The 14296-nt window shown below is 46.1% G+C and overlaps 1 protein-coding gene across 2 annotated transcripts; it reads left to right on the top strand.

The window, feature by feature from the left end:
* Positions 1 to 1014: 1014 nt before the first annotated feature.
* On the top strand, positions 1015 to 12660 carry LSM14B (LSM family member 14B). 2 transcript variants are annotated; one of them, XM_059827060.1, is made up of 10 exons: positions 1015 to 1135; positions 5791 to 5954; positions 6311 to 6446; positions 6910 to 7026; positions 8837 to 9010; positions 9138 to 9215; positions 10251 to 10412; positions 10588 to 10741; positions 11714 to 11893; positions 12255 to 12660. In XM_059827060.1, the coding sequence occupies exons 1-9, from the start codon at positions 1015 to 1017 to the stop codon at positions 11883 to 11885; spliced, it is 1278 nt and encodes a 425-aa protein (XP_059683043.1). In that variant the 3' UTR covers positions 11886 to 11893; positions 12255 to 12660. The 2 variants fall into 2 exon arrangements, with proteins under 2 accessions (XP_059683043.1, XP_059683042.1); XM_059827059.1 differs by having other exon boundaries at positions 9135 to 9215.
* The last annotated feature ends 1636 nt before the right edge of the window (positions 12661 to 14296 follow it).

Below are 14296 nucleotides of genomic sequence, written 5' to 3'. Positions count from 1 at the left end.
ATGGCTGGGGAGCCGGAGAAATCCCAGGAGACACTGCACTGAAAGATTCATTCTCCAGCTGCGGCCTAGCATTGTGGTCCCTCTGCCACGGTGTGACTCGTCGCCATGGGCGCCCCGGGTACATCCCGCCTCGCCTGCTGAACAAAGGCGCGGCGGGCGCCTCAGGGGGCAGGCCGCGGGCAGGCACCGAGGGCTCTTGCAGCACGCAGCCGGGCTCTTCAACCGCCACGGCACCGCAGGGAGGAAAGCGGGCTCAGGGGGGAGGCAGCCATCCCAGTTCTCGTCAGAGCGCTGAGGCGGCTTGAGGCAGCAGGCGTCCGCGGGAAGCCTTGGAGCAGCCTCTCTGCTGCAGAACCCCAGGGGGGCCTGGTGGGGAGCGGCGTGAGGCGAGGCGACAGGCGGCTCTCAGGGCGGGAAACGCTCCCCTCAGGGACCGGCTCGGCGGGGGGGGTGGGCGATCCCCACCCCCGCGTTATGTGACAAAATCGCAGCAACACGGGTGAATGGGCAGCGACCCACGGCTCGTCTGTGTCAGCAACGCGGCCCGGCCCGGCCCGGCCCAGCCGTTACCCGCCGCCGGGCGGGGCCCGCCCCCCACCCTCCTCAGCCGCAGCGGCTGCGATGCAGCGCGGGAAGCGCGCGAGCTCTCGCCCCGCCCCGCCTCGCTCCGCCCCGCCCGCAGCGCACGTGGCACCCTCGCCTGGCCCGGTCACGTGACGCGGACTCCGGGCTTCCCCCCCCTCCTCACCCCCCTCCCTTCCCTCCGCGTCTGACCCCGTCTCCCGTCTGGTCAATAGCAGGCGGCGGCGGCGCATGCGCGGCGGGGCCGCAGCACGCCCCCGCCCTGCCCCCCCCCAGCCCGTCTCCCTTCGCCCTATATAAGGCGGGCGCGGCGGGGCTCCCGGCTCCGCAGTGTGCGTGGGCGGGCGCGGCGGCTCCGCGCGGCGGTGCGGGGACCCGCGCGGCCTCTTCCCTCCCCTCAGCCCGGCCCGGCCTAGCGGCGCCACCGCCGCCATGAGTTCGGGGACGCCCTACATCGGCAGCAAGATCAGCCTGATCTCCAAGGCGCAGATCCGCTATGAGGGCATCCTCTACACCATCGACACCGAGAACTCCACCGTGGCGCTGGCCAAGGGTGAGGCGGCGCGGCGGGGCCCTCCCGGGGCGGCGGGGGGGGCGGGGTCGGGCCTAGGCTGCCTCTATCGCCGCGGCCGGGCGCTCGCTGAGGGGACGCGGGGCGCCCGCCTCACCCGCCGCCTCCGTCCCCTGAACAATGAGCCCGGCCTGGGCGAGCGGCGGCCGGAGCCTGCCCGCCCTGAGGGGCTGCGGCGGGGCCCGCGGCTCGTCCGCGCTGGCGGGCGGGGCGCGGTGCGGGGAGCTGGGGGGCGGCGGGGTTGGAGCCCCGCGCCTCAGGCGCTGCTGGCTTTTCGTGAGTCAGCATTTGGGAGGCCGCTCCGCGACGCGGGGACGGGCATGGGCCGTGGCGGGGGCTTGCTGTGCCTCCCCGGAGGGGCGCTGGGAGCCGGCGGGGCGGGCAGCGCCCGGGATGCTGAGGAGCCCTTGGTTTTCACGGGAAGTTACTAGTCCCCTGAAGAGGAAGAAGAGCTGCCAGCAATGCTGGCTCCTCTTACATTGTCAGAGCCAAAAAGGTGATGGTCTGCATCGCTGTTCATGGTTCGGTTCCCCTCTCCTGTCTACATGGATGCCTGGCAGTATCTCAGTGCTTGGCTTGAGCAGGGCCCCAGGTCAGTGCTGGGGAAAACAGAGTTGCTGTTGATGTGTCTTTGTTCCTTTCATGGTCAATAACTGGGCTCTGCTCAGGTGAGAGGGTGAGAGCTCACGTACAGAGCACTGTGGGGTGTCTGCACACGGGTCTGGCTCTTCCTACCTGGCAGACTGCTCATCAAGGCTTTGCATCGTCTTTCCATGTACAAATAGTGATCTTTATTTTCTACTTAAATGGTGTCATTTGGATTCAGTTGTCACCTGTGCTGGGAACTCCTGTATTTACTCTCAGAAAAACCTATCCTGCCCTGTTTAATCTCTCAAACAAGACCTTATTTCTGTACTGCTTTTCATGTCCAGCTCGGCTACTTCAGCTAATGTGCATCAGCTTTTTCTTTCCCTGAGTTTTGTCCTTCCCTGTTCTGGGAAGTTCACACCTTCTTCATTGCCTTCAGCAACCCATCAGGATTGTCCACAAACCAAACATCTTTTGTTTTGAAAGACTTATCTGCTGGCATGAGACACTGACTTGCCTGATTCTCAACTATCCTCAAGGCAGCCTGTGCCACAGTCTTAATTCAGCGTAATGATGTTCATGTGATGCTGGACATGAGTATTTGACACCTGTTAGTGTGTATTCTGAAGTTAAAAATGTGAGTTTTCACAAATTCACTTTTTTCCTAGGGACGTAGCTGTTCATGTAAATGTACAAATGGAACTATTTATGTTGGTGTTTAACTCAAAGTAATTGAGAGGTTGCAGGAAGGATGCAATTCCTTTACTGTATGTGCAGAAAGGTCTTCACCTTTACCCAGCAGCAAGTAGAAATGGTTTCTCACATAGTTCTGGCTTCCACATAGCACTTGCTACTTCGGAGATTAAGTGGTGTGTTTCGAAGGCATATGTGATTGAAGTGCTTTATGGTGTGAGAAAGTACATGCTCTGTATAAGATTTCTGGCAGTTCTTGTAGTTATTGGTCTCTTAGTGTTCAGTTTTGATGAACTGGAATGCCTACGAAGTTGTTGTTACAATACTTCCCCCCCCCTTAAAGTGCTGCTTTATAAATTTTACAGTACAAACCCTGCTTATCATTTTAGCTCACAGGGTTTTTAAATTTAGAGACTTCATATCAAAATTAGTCTCAGAATTAAGAACATAGCAACAATGTTGATATTGCTGTCACTGACTTCAACCCTGTGCTTAGGGTCGACAGCAGTTTAAAATACTTGATCTCTGAAGGGTTAGAAGAACCATGAATTACTGACATGCAGTTGAAGTTGTCCAGATAGCTAGTAAATTATTACTAAACCCTAGATGCCACTGTTTAAGGCCCAGGCACCTTCAGTATGTAATTTAAGTGGTATTCTCTTTTTATCATGTAAGTGATAGAAAGAAAAATTTAGATTGAAAGAGATCTCAAGAAGGAATCTGGTTCAGCCTCTTACTTGAAGCAGGGCTAACTTCAACTGATTTGTATTGGGTTCCTGTTAAATCTCAACCCATGCACGATATCTTAATCACTGGATAAGGAGATTCCATGTGTTTAATTAAGCACTGCAAGAAAGTTGTCTATCTTGTTAGATGCTAAACTTAACTTGCAAACCAAGGAAGTTTAAGCCCATTATTGTCCTGTCAGCAGTGAACACCAGAAACTTATTCCCCCTTCTGTAGAAGTCTGAAGAAACTGGAGGTTTTTGAGCAAGAAATATCCACGTAGGCTCTGCTTTCCAGACATCCAGTCACTGTTGTTATGCTTCCTGACCCTTCAGAGGTCTAGCTCAACAGAGCCCTACACATGAGTAAAAACTCTCTGTAAAACACTAGCTGCAGCACAGTGTGGGATTGATTTCCTGTTCATCTGTAAACAATAGTCACTGTAGCTCTTCATGGGGGACCCTTTGGACCTCTGCAGAAACTTAAAGCTGTACTTTTGTGATGTGCTGGGAACTGTTAAACACTTCAGATGCGAGGGCAGGCATGCTCAACTCCTAGAGCCTTCTCAAATGCCCTCACTGCTGTTTTGTTTACAAGGACATAGTTTTCCACTTTCTTAGTTAGAAACCTTGGGACCAGCTAACTGAGAGGCTGTCTGGACAACTTCGGGCTTTGCAGGTCGTGCGTTTCTCCCTGTGGAAGCTGACAGGCTGATCCCGGTGCTCAGAGAAGATGTGGTGCTTTCCAAGCTGGCCGTGGGATTCTGCAGCAGTCCCTGGATAGCTTTAGTATGTCTTGCCATGAGCTATGTGCTGTAATAATCTAATCTTGAGCAGGGATATCAGTGGTATGGTTCATGTCTAAAAGGCCACAAACATTGCCTTCAGTTTATAATCTGTTTCTAGTTGACTAAGTTACAGCTGTAATATGATCAAACAGCAGCTGGAGATCTAAAATAACTTGGAGAGGTTATATACCCTAGGAACTAATGGAAGACAGTCATTCAGAGGAAGCAACTGGCAGCTTGTCCTTGCACCAGTTAAGATTCCCTTCCAGTTAGCTGTAAGCTGAGGTGCTAAATAGCATCAGCGTCATGGGGACAAAGTTTGGCATTGACCTGCCATACCTGGAGCTTACTGCTCCTTGTGAGCTGACATACCTTTTGAACAGAGGTGAAGACGGCTGGCAGCACTAACCGCTGCTTGGTGCGGGGAACCACCACAGCTTTTCATCTCAGAACAGGACTCTTGATGAGTAGCCCTGTCTACACCTGTCAACACTCCTAGTAAGTTACTAACAGTATACTATACCAGGGATGCTCAACACTGGGGTTGAGCGGATCCACTTTTTGCTGCCCTTTTTCTGGGGAGGCTGTGGTGCCACCCGACCCCTATCATCCATGTGACAGGGCTGTCTGTGCTTATATCTTTCCAGCTGTGCAGTGGGAGTGGCAGCTGGCTGGCACATGACCACAGACTCTGACATAGCAGGTGCTTGTGAAAGGTCTGTTAAGGATGTAATTTGTAAAGGTACTGAAGGAATTGTGGCATGTCCTGGCAAAGAGGTTGAGTACTTCTGTGATAACCTGTTAGAAGCCATTGATGCAACTCCAGTACAGAATTCTTCTATTGGCAGAAAGCATACATCGAATAGTATGTGCTGGTGCTTATCTGAACTGGCAAAGCTTCATGAAGAGACAAAACAACTAGACTAGTAAACTTGATGAGCTTCTGTAACGTGTGGCTGAAAAAAAACTCTGTACATGTAGACTGTGCTCATTCTCTAGCCCATTTCAAGCTTTCATGTGTCAGTGTCTGATGTAACTATGCTACCTATTTTCCTGCACTAACAATCCAGTAAGTCTGAGTCTGACCTCTTCCTGTTTAATGGCTGAAATTAATTTATGCTTCTACCTAGTACCTGCCACACAGTCAATTGCAGCCTTTTTTCCCCACTGTAATGTGTAACATTGCTGATTAGTATCTGATCAAGTGTTCCGATAGCTGGGACTCAGTAAAGCCTCAATAGGCACTGAGGTTTGAGAATTATCACTAAAAGCTTGCTTTGTAGTCAGTGGATATTAATCATAAAACCAGTGGCATGGAGTAGAGAGAGAAATTTAATAGGAATTTCTTGTCATTGCTAAAACTTTACCTCTATCTGTATAATAAATATATGAAACCAAAGGTGCAAATTTGAGCTCTAAAGCCACCTAAGATTCCCCCCCCCCCCCCCCCCCCCCCCCCCCGCTGCTTCAGGGGCCTCTCCTGTGGTCTGTTGCAGTGGCAGCTGTCTCAAGCTGGATGCTTACATAGGACAGGGGCTGGGAAGGGGAATATGGCAGTATAGCACTGTGGGGAGGTCCTCGGTTTTGGAGTAGGATTCTTCACTCCAGCTGGTGATGGTCTTTACCTTCACAGCTTGATATAAACAAAACTGTTTATGCAGGCTGCTGAAAAAGTTGGCATTTGAGGGAACAGGTGTGTGCAATAAGGAAATTCAGGGTTCTGGAGGTAACCTTTTTTATTACTTTTGGCAAGTATTACAAGGGTACTTCCTAATTGCATAAGTAACTTAGACAATGCTGCAATGGTAATACTGGACTAATAGTAATCTTTCTAATGCTAAAGTGCGATCCTTTGGTACTGAAGACCGGCCCACAGACAGACCTGCTCCTCCACGAGAAGAAATCTATGAATACATTATTTTTCGAGGAAGTGACATCAAAGACATCACTGTCTGTGAACCTCCAAAAGCGCAACATACTCTGCCACAAGATCCTGCCATTGTTCAAGTAAGTTAGCCTGAAGAGTTGATAGAAAGCTATGATAAAGCATTGGTGATGAAAGACTTGATTTTGGTATAAACTTACAAAAACGAAGGCCTGTAAGTGTCTCCAGGAATCTTCAGATTGAAGCATTCTGAATTTCATTGTAATGTTTAAAATAGCAGCAGCATTAAAGACTTCAGTCAACAAAAGCCAGAGCTAGTTTACCTAGCTGAGAATGCAGGAAAATCATAAAGAGGTAAACTAACCCTTTTCGGTATTTACTTAAGCTTTAGTAATGCTGTACGTGAAGTAGAGAATCACTGCCAGAGCAAGTTGACTTCTGGACACTGTAAATGGAAATGTACTTTGTCTTGTTACAGTCTTCACTGGGCTCTGCCTCTACATCATCCTTTCAGCCACATGTGCCTTACAGCCCGTTTAGAGGTATGCCACCTTACAGCCAGCTTGCTGCCAGCTCTTTACTTAGCCAGCAGTATGCAGCTTCATTAGGTTTAGGTAAGTAAAAACTTTACTTGCTAGAATAAAGGTACAGTCCTTGTATGCAGCTTTAGTGAAACCAAATAACAGTAACTAATGCTGAATTCCTTGCCAAGTGTCAGGCTGCAACAAGCAGCAAGTAAGTAGTTAACAACTTCTGCAATGATTTTATTGCAAGGAGGCCTGTGTTTCACTTACACACACACAGATGCACACGAAAGAAGCAAACTAAATAGCTGAAGTTTTTTTTCTGCAAGTAATGTGAATAGCTAACAGTTGAGGCCAGTTCATTTCTAACCTAACATACCTCACATATACATCACATGTAAAAAGAACTTGTATTCAGAGAGAGGACTGTAAATAAGCTGCTCTAATGCTATTCTAGAGATTCTTATACTCTTTCCAAGTCCTTCAGATGTTTCACTACCTTGTATCTTATCCATATATCTTTGCTTTCTCTTCTTCCCTCTATCTTCTTTAGAGAAATTGGTAAGCCCTCCAGCATCAGCAGCTGCTTCCAGTCCTAGTTCTTCTCCGTCTCCACAACCTGTTTCAGAGCCTGACATGTCTTCAGAGCCCCATCAGCTCTCTTCCAAGGGTAACAGCAGTTTGAGGACTCCAAATATTTGGAAGAACTGCATGGCACTTGCAAACACTCTGTTCTTGTTAACCCCTCCTAGAATGATAGTACTTATATGGGTAATGCTAGTAGAACTAGCTTGTTCTCAGCTATTTTTGCCTTTCATTACATGAAGTATTCCTCCTGTCCTAGAAGTATCAATTAGAGAGACAGGAGAAAGAAAAAGTTCAGGACAGCAGATCCTCTTGTGTAAGTATCAGGAAAGGGATGAGATTTAGGGATGTTGATGTGCTGCATCCTATCCAGGAACATGTGTCACCTTAGGGACTGGGTGAGGAATTAATTAGTCTTTCCTGGAAAGACAAGCACACTGCTTAAATTGTGGGTGGCGTTGCTGTTAGAGACATAGGTTAATATAAAATTCAGCAGTATTGCTGTAATTGAGGAAATATCAGGATAGATTTCATGCATGATGGGGCATAGTACCTTGTCAAGACTCCCAATTAGTAAAGCATGACTAACAGTAAGCAATTTCTGAGTTGTGGTAAGCTGAGATAACATAGTTCTGGGTGCTTGCTTCTATGTGTAAAAACTTTTAAAGGAGGTTGAGTAGAGATACTAGACTGACCATCCTCAGAGCAGAGAGACCAGGTGCAGCCTGCATTTAAACATGGTAATTAGTTTCATCTGTTTTTAACTTAAGCATGTATGCTTGTGTTGGCATGAAACTGTTTTTACTTACTCTCTGGTTTTGGCCATCTATCTGTACATACTTTCTCAATATTCTGGCTAAGCTTTGAAACTTTGTCATGTTAAACTTGCACAGCAGCTTTGTCCTACTGAATAATCCTTAGGATATGTCTGTCTTCCTTGCAAGTTTTCCAGGTGTACACTAACTGGGAACCTGCATGATGTTACCTACTGGGTATATCTCATGTGGACTTGGGTGACCCAGAAGTGTCAGTGGCTTGGTTTGTGTGTACTCTTCAGCTTTTCACTTTTCTTGCTCTTAAGTATATTCAGTTAAAGTTCGCTTCCAAGCAGTTCTTATGCATAACTACATAAACCTGTAGTACTCCAAACCTTCTAATTAAATCTAGACTGCAGTGTTTCTTCTGAGTACTGAAGACTGTCACTTTTTAATATAATTGGTGTAAGGTATACCAAACCATGAAAAGTATTTACATGTTTTGTAGTGTGAATAAATAAGCCTGGATGGAAGAGCAACAGAAGTCTTGGTAACACTTTGGCCTTGACCAAGAAGGAATTTAAAAGGGTAACTTTGAGATCCTGGTCTGGTTTCAGGTTTTCTTTGTCTGAAAGCTAACAAGATGCAATGAAGTTGAAGGACCTCTAAAAGCAGCTTACAAAATGGGATATAGTTGAGGTGGTTAAGCTTTTGCTGCAAAACATTTTGACAAAGTGGGGAAGCTTTCTTGAGCAGTTTCAAAATAGTGGATTTTTGCTTCAGATTTAAAGTATCGTGTAAAGTAAAATCCTGCATAACCAAGGATACACCTAGAAATTAGATTTTGGTATGAACCATCTAAGACTGACCTGGCTTGCTTATCTAATGTGTGTCTAACTTGTTTTAAGAAATAAATGGGTAGATTTCCTGATTTTTTAAGGCTCTGGATTTGAGAGCCATGACTTGGCGTGGCAGTAGTGCCTTACCTAGTGTATATGCCACTTAAACATAGCATGTAATGATAAATCCTCAAGGCTTTGAGTAATTCTTGACAAAATGGTTTCTCCATAGAAATGGGTAGGGTTTGAATAGTGTTGGCACATTTTCTGAGAGGTGCTTAGTCATTGGGATTTTTTCCAGGCGCTGGCTTTCCTTCTGTTCACCCAGTCCGCAAAAGCCCCATGGTAGAGCAGGCTGTTCAGACTGGCCCAGTTGACAACATGAATTCACAAAAGCCACCCCCAGTGAAAGTAGTAACTCCAGGGGTTCAGCGCAATGGACGGCAGGTTCCACAGGGCAACAGTAAGACAAATGGTATGTATGCACCAATTCATCTTTAAGGTGCTGTTTTGAAGCATCCTTCAAAGGTGCATAGCAAGACTATACTGTTTCAGTCTTGTTCTTGTGCTCCTTTATTAAGTTTATCCTTCTTGTTCAGTAGATACAGTTCAGGCAGCACCTGTGCAAACCCAAGGACAGGTGAATGATGAAAACAGAAGACCTCAAAGGAGAAGATCAGGTAGGTTAACCTGACGCTAAGCAGTTGTGTTAGCCTATAAAGGCAAATATTGTTAATTTCAGTGAAGGATTATCGGACAGAAAATTCAGAGCAAAATAAAGCTTTAAGGCTTTGGGCATCCAGGGATGCTTCCCTAACAAAATAGGTTCTGGAGTCACAGAAGTTCAGAACATTCCAGGGACAGAATTCTAGGGTCTTTTCTAGAAACTTAAAGGTATGTTAAACAAATTGATGCTATGAGTTGGCAGCAGCAACTAGATTTCTCTGAAACTTGAAGTATTTTTACTGGGAGGGGGGCAGCCTGGTTAAGAACTTCCAGAGCTCTTGTAACTGAGAGGAACTATGGAGCCTCATTTCCATAGAGCAGAGTTCTTATCTCAAGATTGCGGTTTAAGCACAGATGACAAGAAGGTGAAATAAAATTAAAGCAGATATTTCTGCCCAAGCAAAATGAGAAAAAGTGGGAAACAAATCTTCAGACTCTGAGGTCTGTAAATTTATTTGCCTGAGAGCAGCACTGTAGAAGGGGTTATAGCTTTTCCAAAAAGGAGTTGATAGCTTCTCAGTTGGAGACCAGAAGCTATACAAGGTACAAGCTGCTTTTGTGAGTAGATGAGTCTTGGGTGGATTTTTTGAAACCAGTGACCTGTTCCTCTTTGCCATCATGACAGGTTTGTAGACTGTTTGTACCAGTCTACAGTACTTGCAGATGAATAGCAGACAGAAAAGATAGTTTTCCCCATTTTTCTTGGTATAGTACTTGTTCTGATTGCCTCTCCTCACACTGGAAGGAAAGTTGGGTATACTCTGTCTTAACGGTAAGACTGACATCCAGGAATGCTTTTCAGAAAGTTAAAGTATTGCTGTAATATGTCTTCTACAGCCAAGTTCAGAAGTTACTTTCAAAGAGGTGTGGCCTAATCACAGGACTAGAAGCCAGAAACTCCTGAGTTCTAACCCTGGTTTCCTCTGGTCTTGAGCAAGTCACTTAACCTCCCTGCGCATTACCAAGTGTTTAAACTCTCCTGCTTTCAGGAAACAGGAGAACCAGAAACCGTTCTAGAGGACAAAACAGACCAACTACTGTGAAGGAAAATACAATAAAGTTTGAAGGTGACTTTGACTTTGAAAGTGCAAATGCACAATTCAACAGAGAGGAACTCGATAAAGAATTCAAGAAGAAACTAAACTTTAAAGGTTTGTGACTTCATTAAACATGAATTGCTGAGCTAGTAGTAAACACTGCACAGACTCGTTCTGAGAAACTGCATGATTACATGTGGCAGCATCTCAAATCTTGTTTGAGGGAGCGAGAGAACAGGTGGCTCTTCAGTATGCATCAAGGAAGTGTAATACGTTTTATTATCTTCAGATGACAAAGCAGAGACTGGGGAAGAAAAAGGGGACCCTGGAGTGGCAACTCAAAACAATGACGGTAATGCAGAGGAGGACCTTCTGGGACCCAACTGCTACTATGATAAATCCAAGTCTTTCTTTGACAACATTTCTTCAGAACTGAAATCTAGGTGAGTATTTTCCAAAAGCTTGCTTTTTTAATGCAATTTTAGGCATAGAATTCTAGACATCATCTATGTAACATAGTTTAATTCTTTAAAAATCTTGGAATGCAAGAAAGTCAGCAAAATAGTCTTTAGAAGGGAGTGTTGCCATGCATTTGGTGGCTTCATGCAGTGGGATCAAACAAAAAGCAAGGATTTCAGCTGATGCTGGTACAGTTGCCTAAACCATGATACAGGAGTTTCCAGTTCTGTTTCCCAGTACTGACTTTGAACCCATTGATTTTAAACACATTTCTTATCTCATTTGTGGGAGGAGGCATCAGGGTCATGCTGTGCTGAAGATGGTGCAACTTGCAGACTGGAGCAAGCTAAGCCTGGAGTTTGGGCAGAGAGGAGGTCAGGTCTGTCTGTGGAAATGCATTAAATTGAATATTGGGAACAGTAAAAGCAAGCTTCATCTTTTGCTGCTGACATTGATGTTAGCAACTGCCTGGTGAAGTCAGACATCCCTTTAGTGTCAGGACGTGAAATTCCCTTGGTAATGTTTCTGCTTCCCTTTAGCAAAGCTTTCTTCCAAGTGCTCGCTGTATGGTGTTCAGGGCTAGGCAGGCCTGCTAGTAGCAGTCTGCTGAACCGTAGTTGTGACGGAGCTTCCCGGGTTTCTGGAGAGGCTTCAATGAAGTCCAGAGCTTGTATTTTTCAAGATGACAAGACAGGGTTTGAAATGCTAGTGAGACCATGTTCAAGCCTTTTCTAGGCCCATCTTTAATTTTCCAGTATGAAAGTAGCTTATGAAAGCCAACAGCTCTCACTTTCAGATTCCCACTTAGCAGAGGAATTGAGTTGGTGAGCGAGTGTACGCTGCAGCTTGTTCTTGTTGCAGTTTAGTTCAACAAAATGGGGTGCTTGAAGCTTCCTAGCTAAATGAGTTGGTGGTTATTTAACGTTTATGTTACATCTGAATGTGGTCTTGTTCAGTTCTAGGCGTACCACGTGGGCTGAAGAAAGGAAGCTCAATACAGAGACATTTGGAGTGTCTGGACGGTTCCTTCGTGGCCGCAGCTTTCGGGGTGGATTTCGGGGTGGAAGGGGTACCGGAGCAGCAAGGCGAAACCAAACCACTCACAGAGCTGGTACTGGCAGAGTGTAACTTCAGAGGCAAGTTTTTTAGCAAGAATAAATACTGTCTCTGAGCCAGGTTTGTCTCTTTTATTTGTTGCCTGAACTGTCTGCACAACCTCTTTTGCTCTCCAGTCTCATGGATATATGAAGAATTGTTCCTCATTGTATCTGATCTAGCCTTCCAAGTGGTAGAAGGAAATACGAGTGGTTTTAACATGTTGATTGTTCTGTTGATTTCTTGGGCTAGCCTTGTCCAAGAAAGCAAGAGCTGCTTGTCTGAGCTGAGGCTCTCGCTAAGCACTTCAGTTGATATGTGGGTGTGAACTTTGCTGCTTTTCTTTTTCATGGGGAAAGGTCCCCATGGTACCAAATCTAATTCTACCTTTTTTCTGAACAGGTTCTAACATCTCTCCTGAGAGGATGAAACTGTATATAGAAAGAAAACAACCAACTGCTGCACTAATGTGGGAAAATGGTTCATATTGTTTACTGTCTCAGCTCAAGCGACAGAACTTCATGTACTACTGCTTATATTCTGGACTTATTTTGGACCAGCAGCTGTCAGCTGGAATATTCTTTGGAAGAGGGAATGTGTTCAGGGGTACCTTCTTCAGGGTGTCTTTTTTGTTTGTGTTTTTTTTTAAGTGCAGACTAACTTACATGGTTCTTCTTTCTGGGTCTCTCAAAGGCTGCTGTAGTCTAAGCTTAAAGTCAGACTCCTTTTCTGAACCCTGAAGAAGATAAATCATGCTATTTTAACATGGAACCAAAGCTCACTTGAAATAAACCAGCTATAACTTGTTTGTTCAGAGTAACCAAATGGATTCTTTGGTACTGCTGGTCTCACTGTTCTCAGCAGCAGGTGTGAAGTAGCACTTGGTATCTGGAAGGATGGATTCCTGGTGCCGAGGAGTTATGTATATTGTCACTTGGGAATACTGGCTTGTTGATCATGTAGTAGTGTAAATGACTGTACAACTGCTTGTCGGCTGGTACTAACGTGGAGGTACTGCAGGTTTACACAGAACCGTGACTCTCCCTCGAGCTGAAGGGTGCTGGGTGTTCCTCAGAGGCTTGGAGCTCTGTACTGGGTCAGGGCGGTGGGGGGGGACAGCGTGCTGTGCCCTCGGCAGGACAGGAGCGGCAAGTGTCTCTGCTCGCGCGCTCAGAATAAAGTGTTTTGGCAGTCGTTGACTCTCTGGGAAGGAGATCCACAGCTCTGACTTCTTGCCTCAGTTTGTACCTCGCTCTGTTTGTAGTACCAAACGCAAGCAGTTCTCTGTACACTAGTAGACTGTGGTGGAACACTATGGAATGTTTTCATTAAACTAGGGATGGGAGTCCATGTAATGAAGCTTAACAGACGGGCATGTTTAATTTGTTTCCTCTATACCCCCCATACTGTAAATAGTTTAGTTGTTTTTCTTTTGTTTTTAAAAATCTGTATGTGGGGAGAGGGGCTGGGAGGGGGGGTTATGTTTGTTTGCATGAATAAGTGGGTTAAATTGCTATAGGCATGTGTCCCTTTTTTGGTTGGTAGGGAATTTTGTTGAAAAAGCACCTTGATGACTGAACCCCTTACATAGCTAGAATTTTTTAGTTATGCATTGACCTAGGTTACTGTAAAAGCTTGGATTTATTTTTGTAGGACTTTATTGCCAAGAATTAGAACATAGCAGTGGGGCTGCTCTTTGGAGTAATGTAAATTGTAATTATAATAAACATGTAAATGTTTAATGTTTCCCTCCTACTTTGTTCAGTATGTAGCTCGGTAACATCAGTCTGTACAGCTTGTCAGGTGCCTGTCCTAGCAGGGCCCAAATCTAAGTCAGAGAAAGCGGTGCTGCAGGGTTGTGGCAGGCCTGGAAAGCATCACGCAGTTTTTGAAAAGGGCTTAAAAACCCTAATCCAGGCCCTGACCCCCTGCTCCTTTGTTCTGGCTCTTGTGTTGAGGAATCAGCCTGGCGAGTGTTACTGTTGCCCAAACTGCCTGAGCCTCTCTGGGTTGGCTAGCTGTTGGAGCCTGAGTCCCTGGGCTGGTGGGGCTTACCTGGAGCTTGTTTTGGGTGGCAGTGCTGCTGGTTCAGTGGCCACAAATGCCTTCAATATCTGGGCTGGTACCAGCAGAGCAGGGTGTGTGCCGAAACAGCTTCCTTAGAAGCTGCTGCAAGCCTCTAATTTCTCTGCTGGCAAAACAGCCAGCGTGATGTTAAGTGTGAAGATGGAATTGCGCTGCCAGAGTCAACTGACTTGTCCGAGGTGGCTGTGGCAAAATGAGAAATCGTTAGCTTCTGCGTAATCATGCCTTTTTATTTTTAAGGCAGTAATTCCCCTTGTTTCTATAGTAAAGCCTCCAATCTAATATGTTAGACACGATCATTGTTACTGGCACTGCTGAAGCTGCTGTACTATGGATGTGTCCCAACCTGAGTTGAGCAC

Source organism: Gavia stellata, chromosome 20 (genome assembly GCF_030936135.1).
Source record: "Gavia stellata isolate bGavSte3 chromosome 20, bGavSte3.hap2, whole genome shotgun sequence".
NCBI classification, from domain to species: Eukaryota; Metazoa; Chordata; class Aves; order Gaviiformes; family Gaviidae; genus Gavia; species Gavia stellata.
The sequence above is the reverse complement of the archived record's forward strand: the minus strand, read 5'-3'. Positions and strand labels throughout refer to the sequence as shown.

Excerpts from the sequence above, each read along its gene's own strand:
- LSM14B (XM_059827059.1), top strand. The coding sequence starts at position 1,015 with ATGAGTTCGGGGACGCCCTACATCGGCAGCAAGATCAGCCTGATCTCC. Across the intron at positions 7,027-8,836 it reads CCATCAGCTCTCTTCCAAGG|GCGCTGGCTTTCCTTCTGTT; the intron begins GTAACAGCAGTT and ends GATTTTTTCCAG. Across the intron at positions 9,011-9,134 it reads GGGCAACAGTAAGACAAATG|TAGATACAGTTCAGGCAGCA; the intron begins GTATGTATGCAC and ends CTTCTTGTTCAG.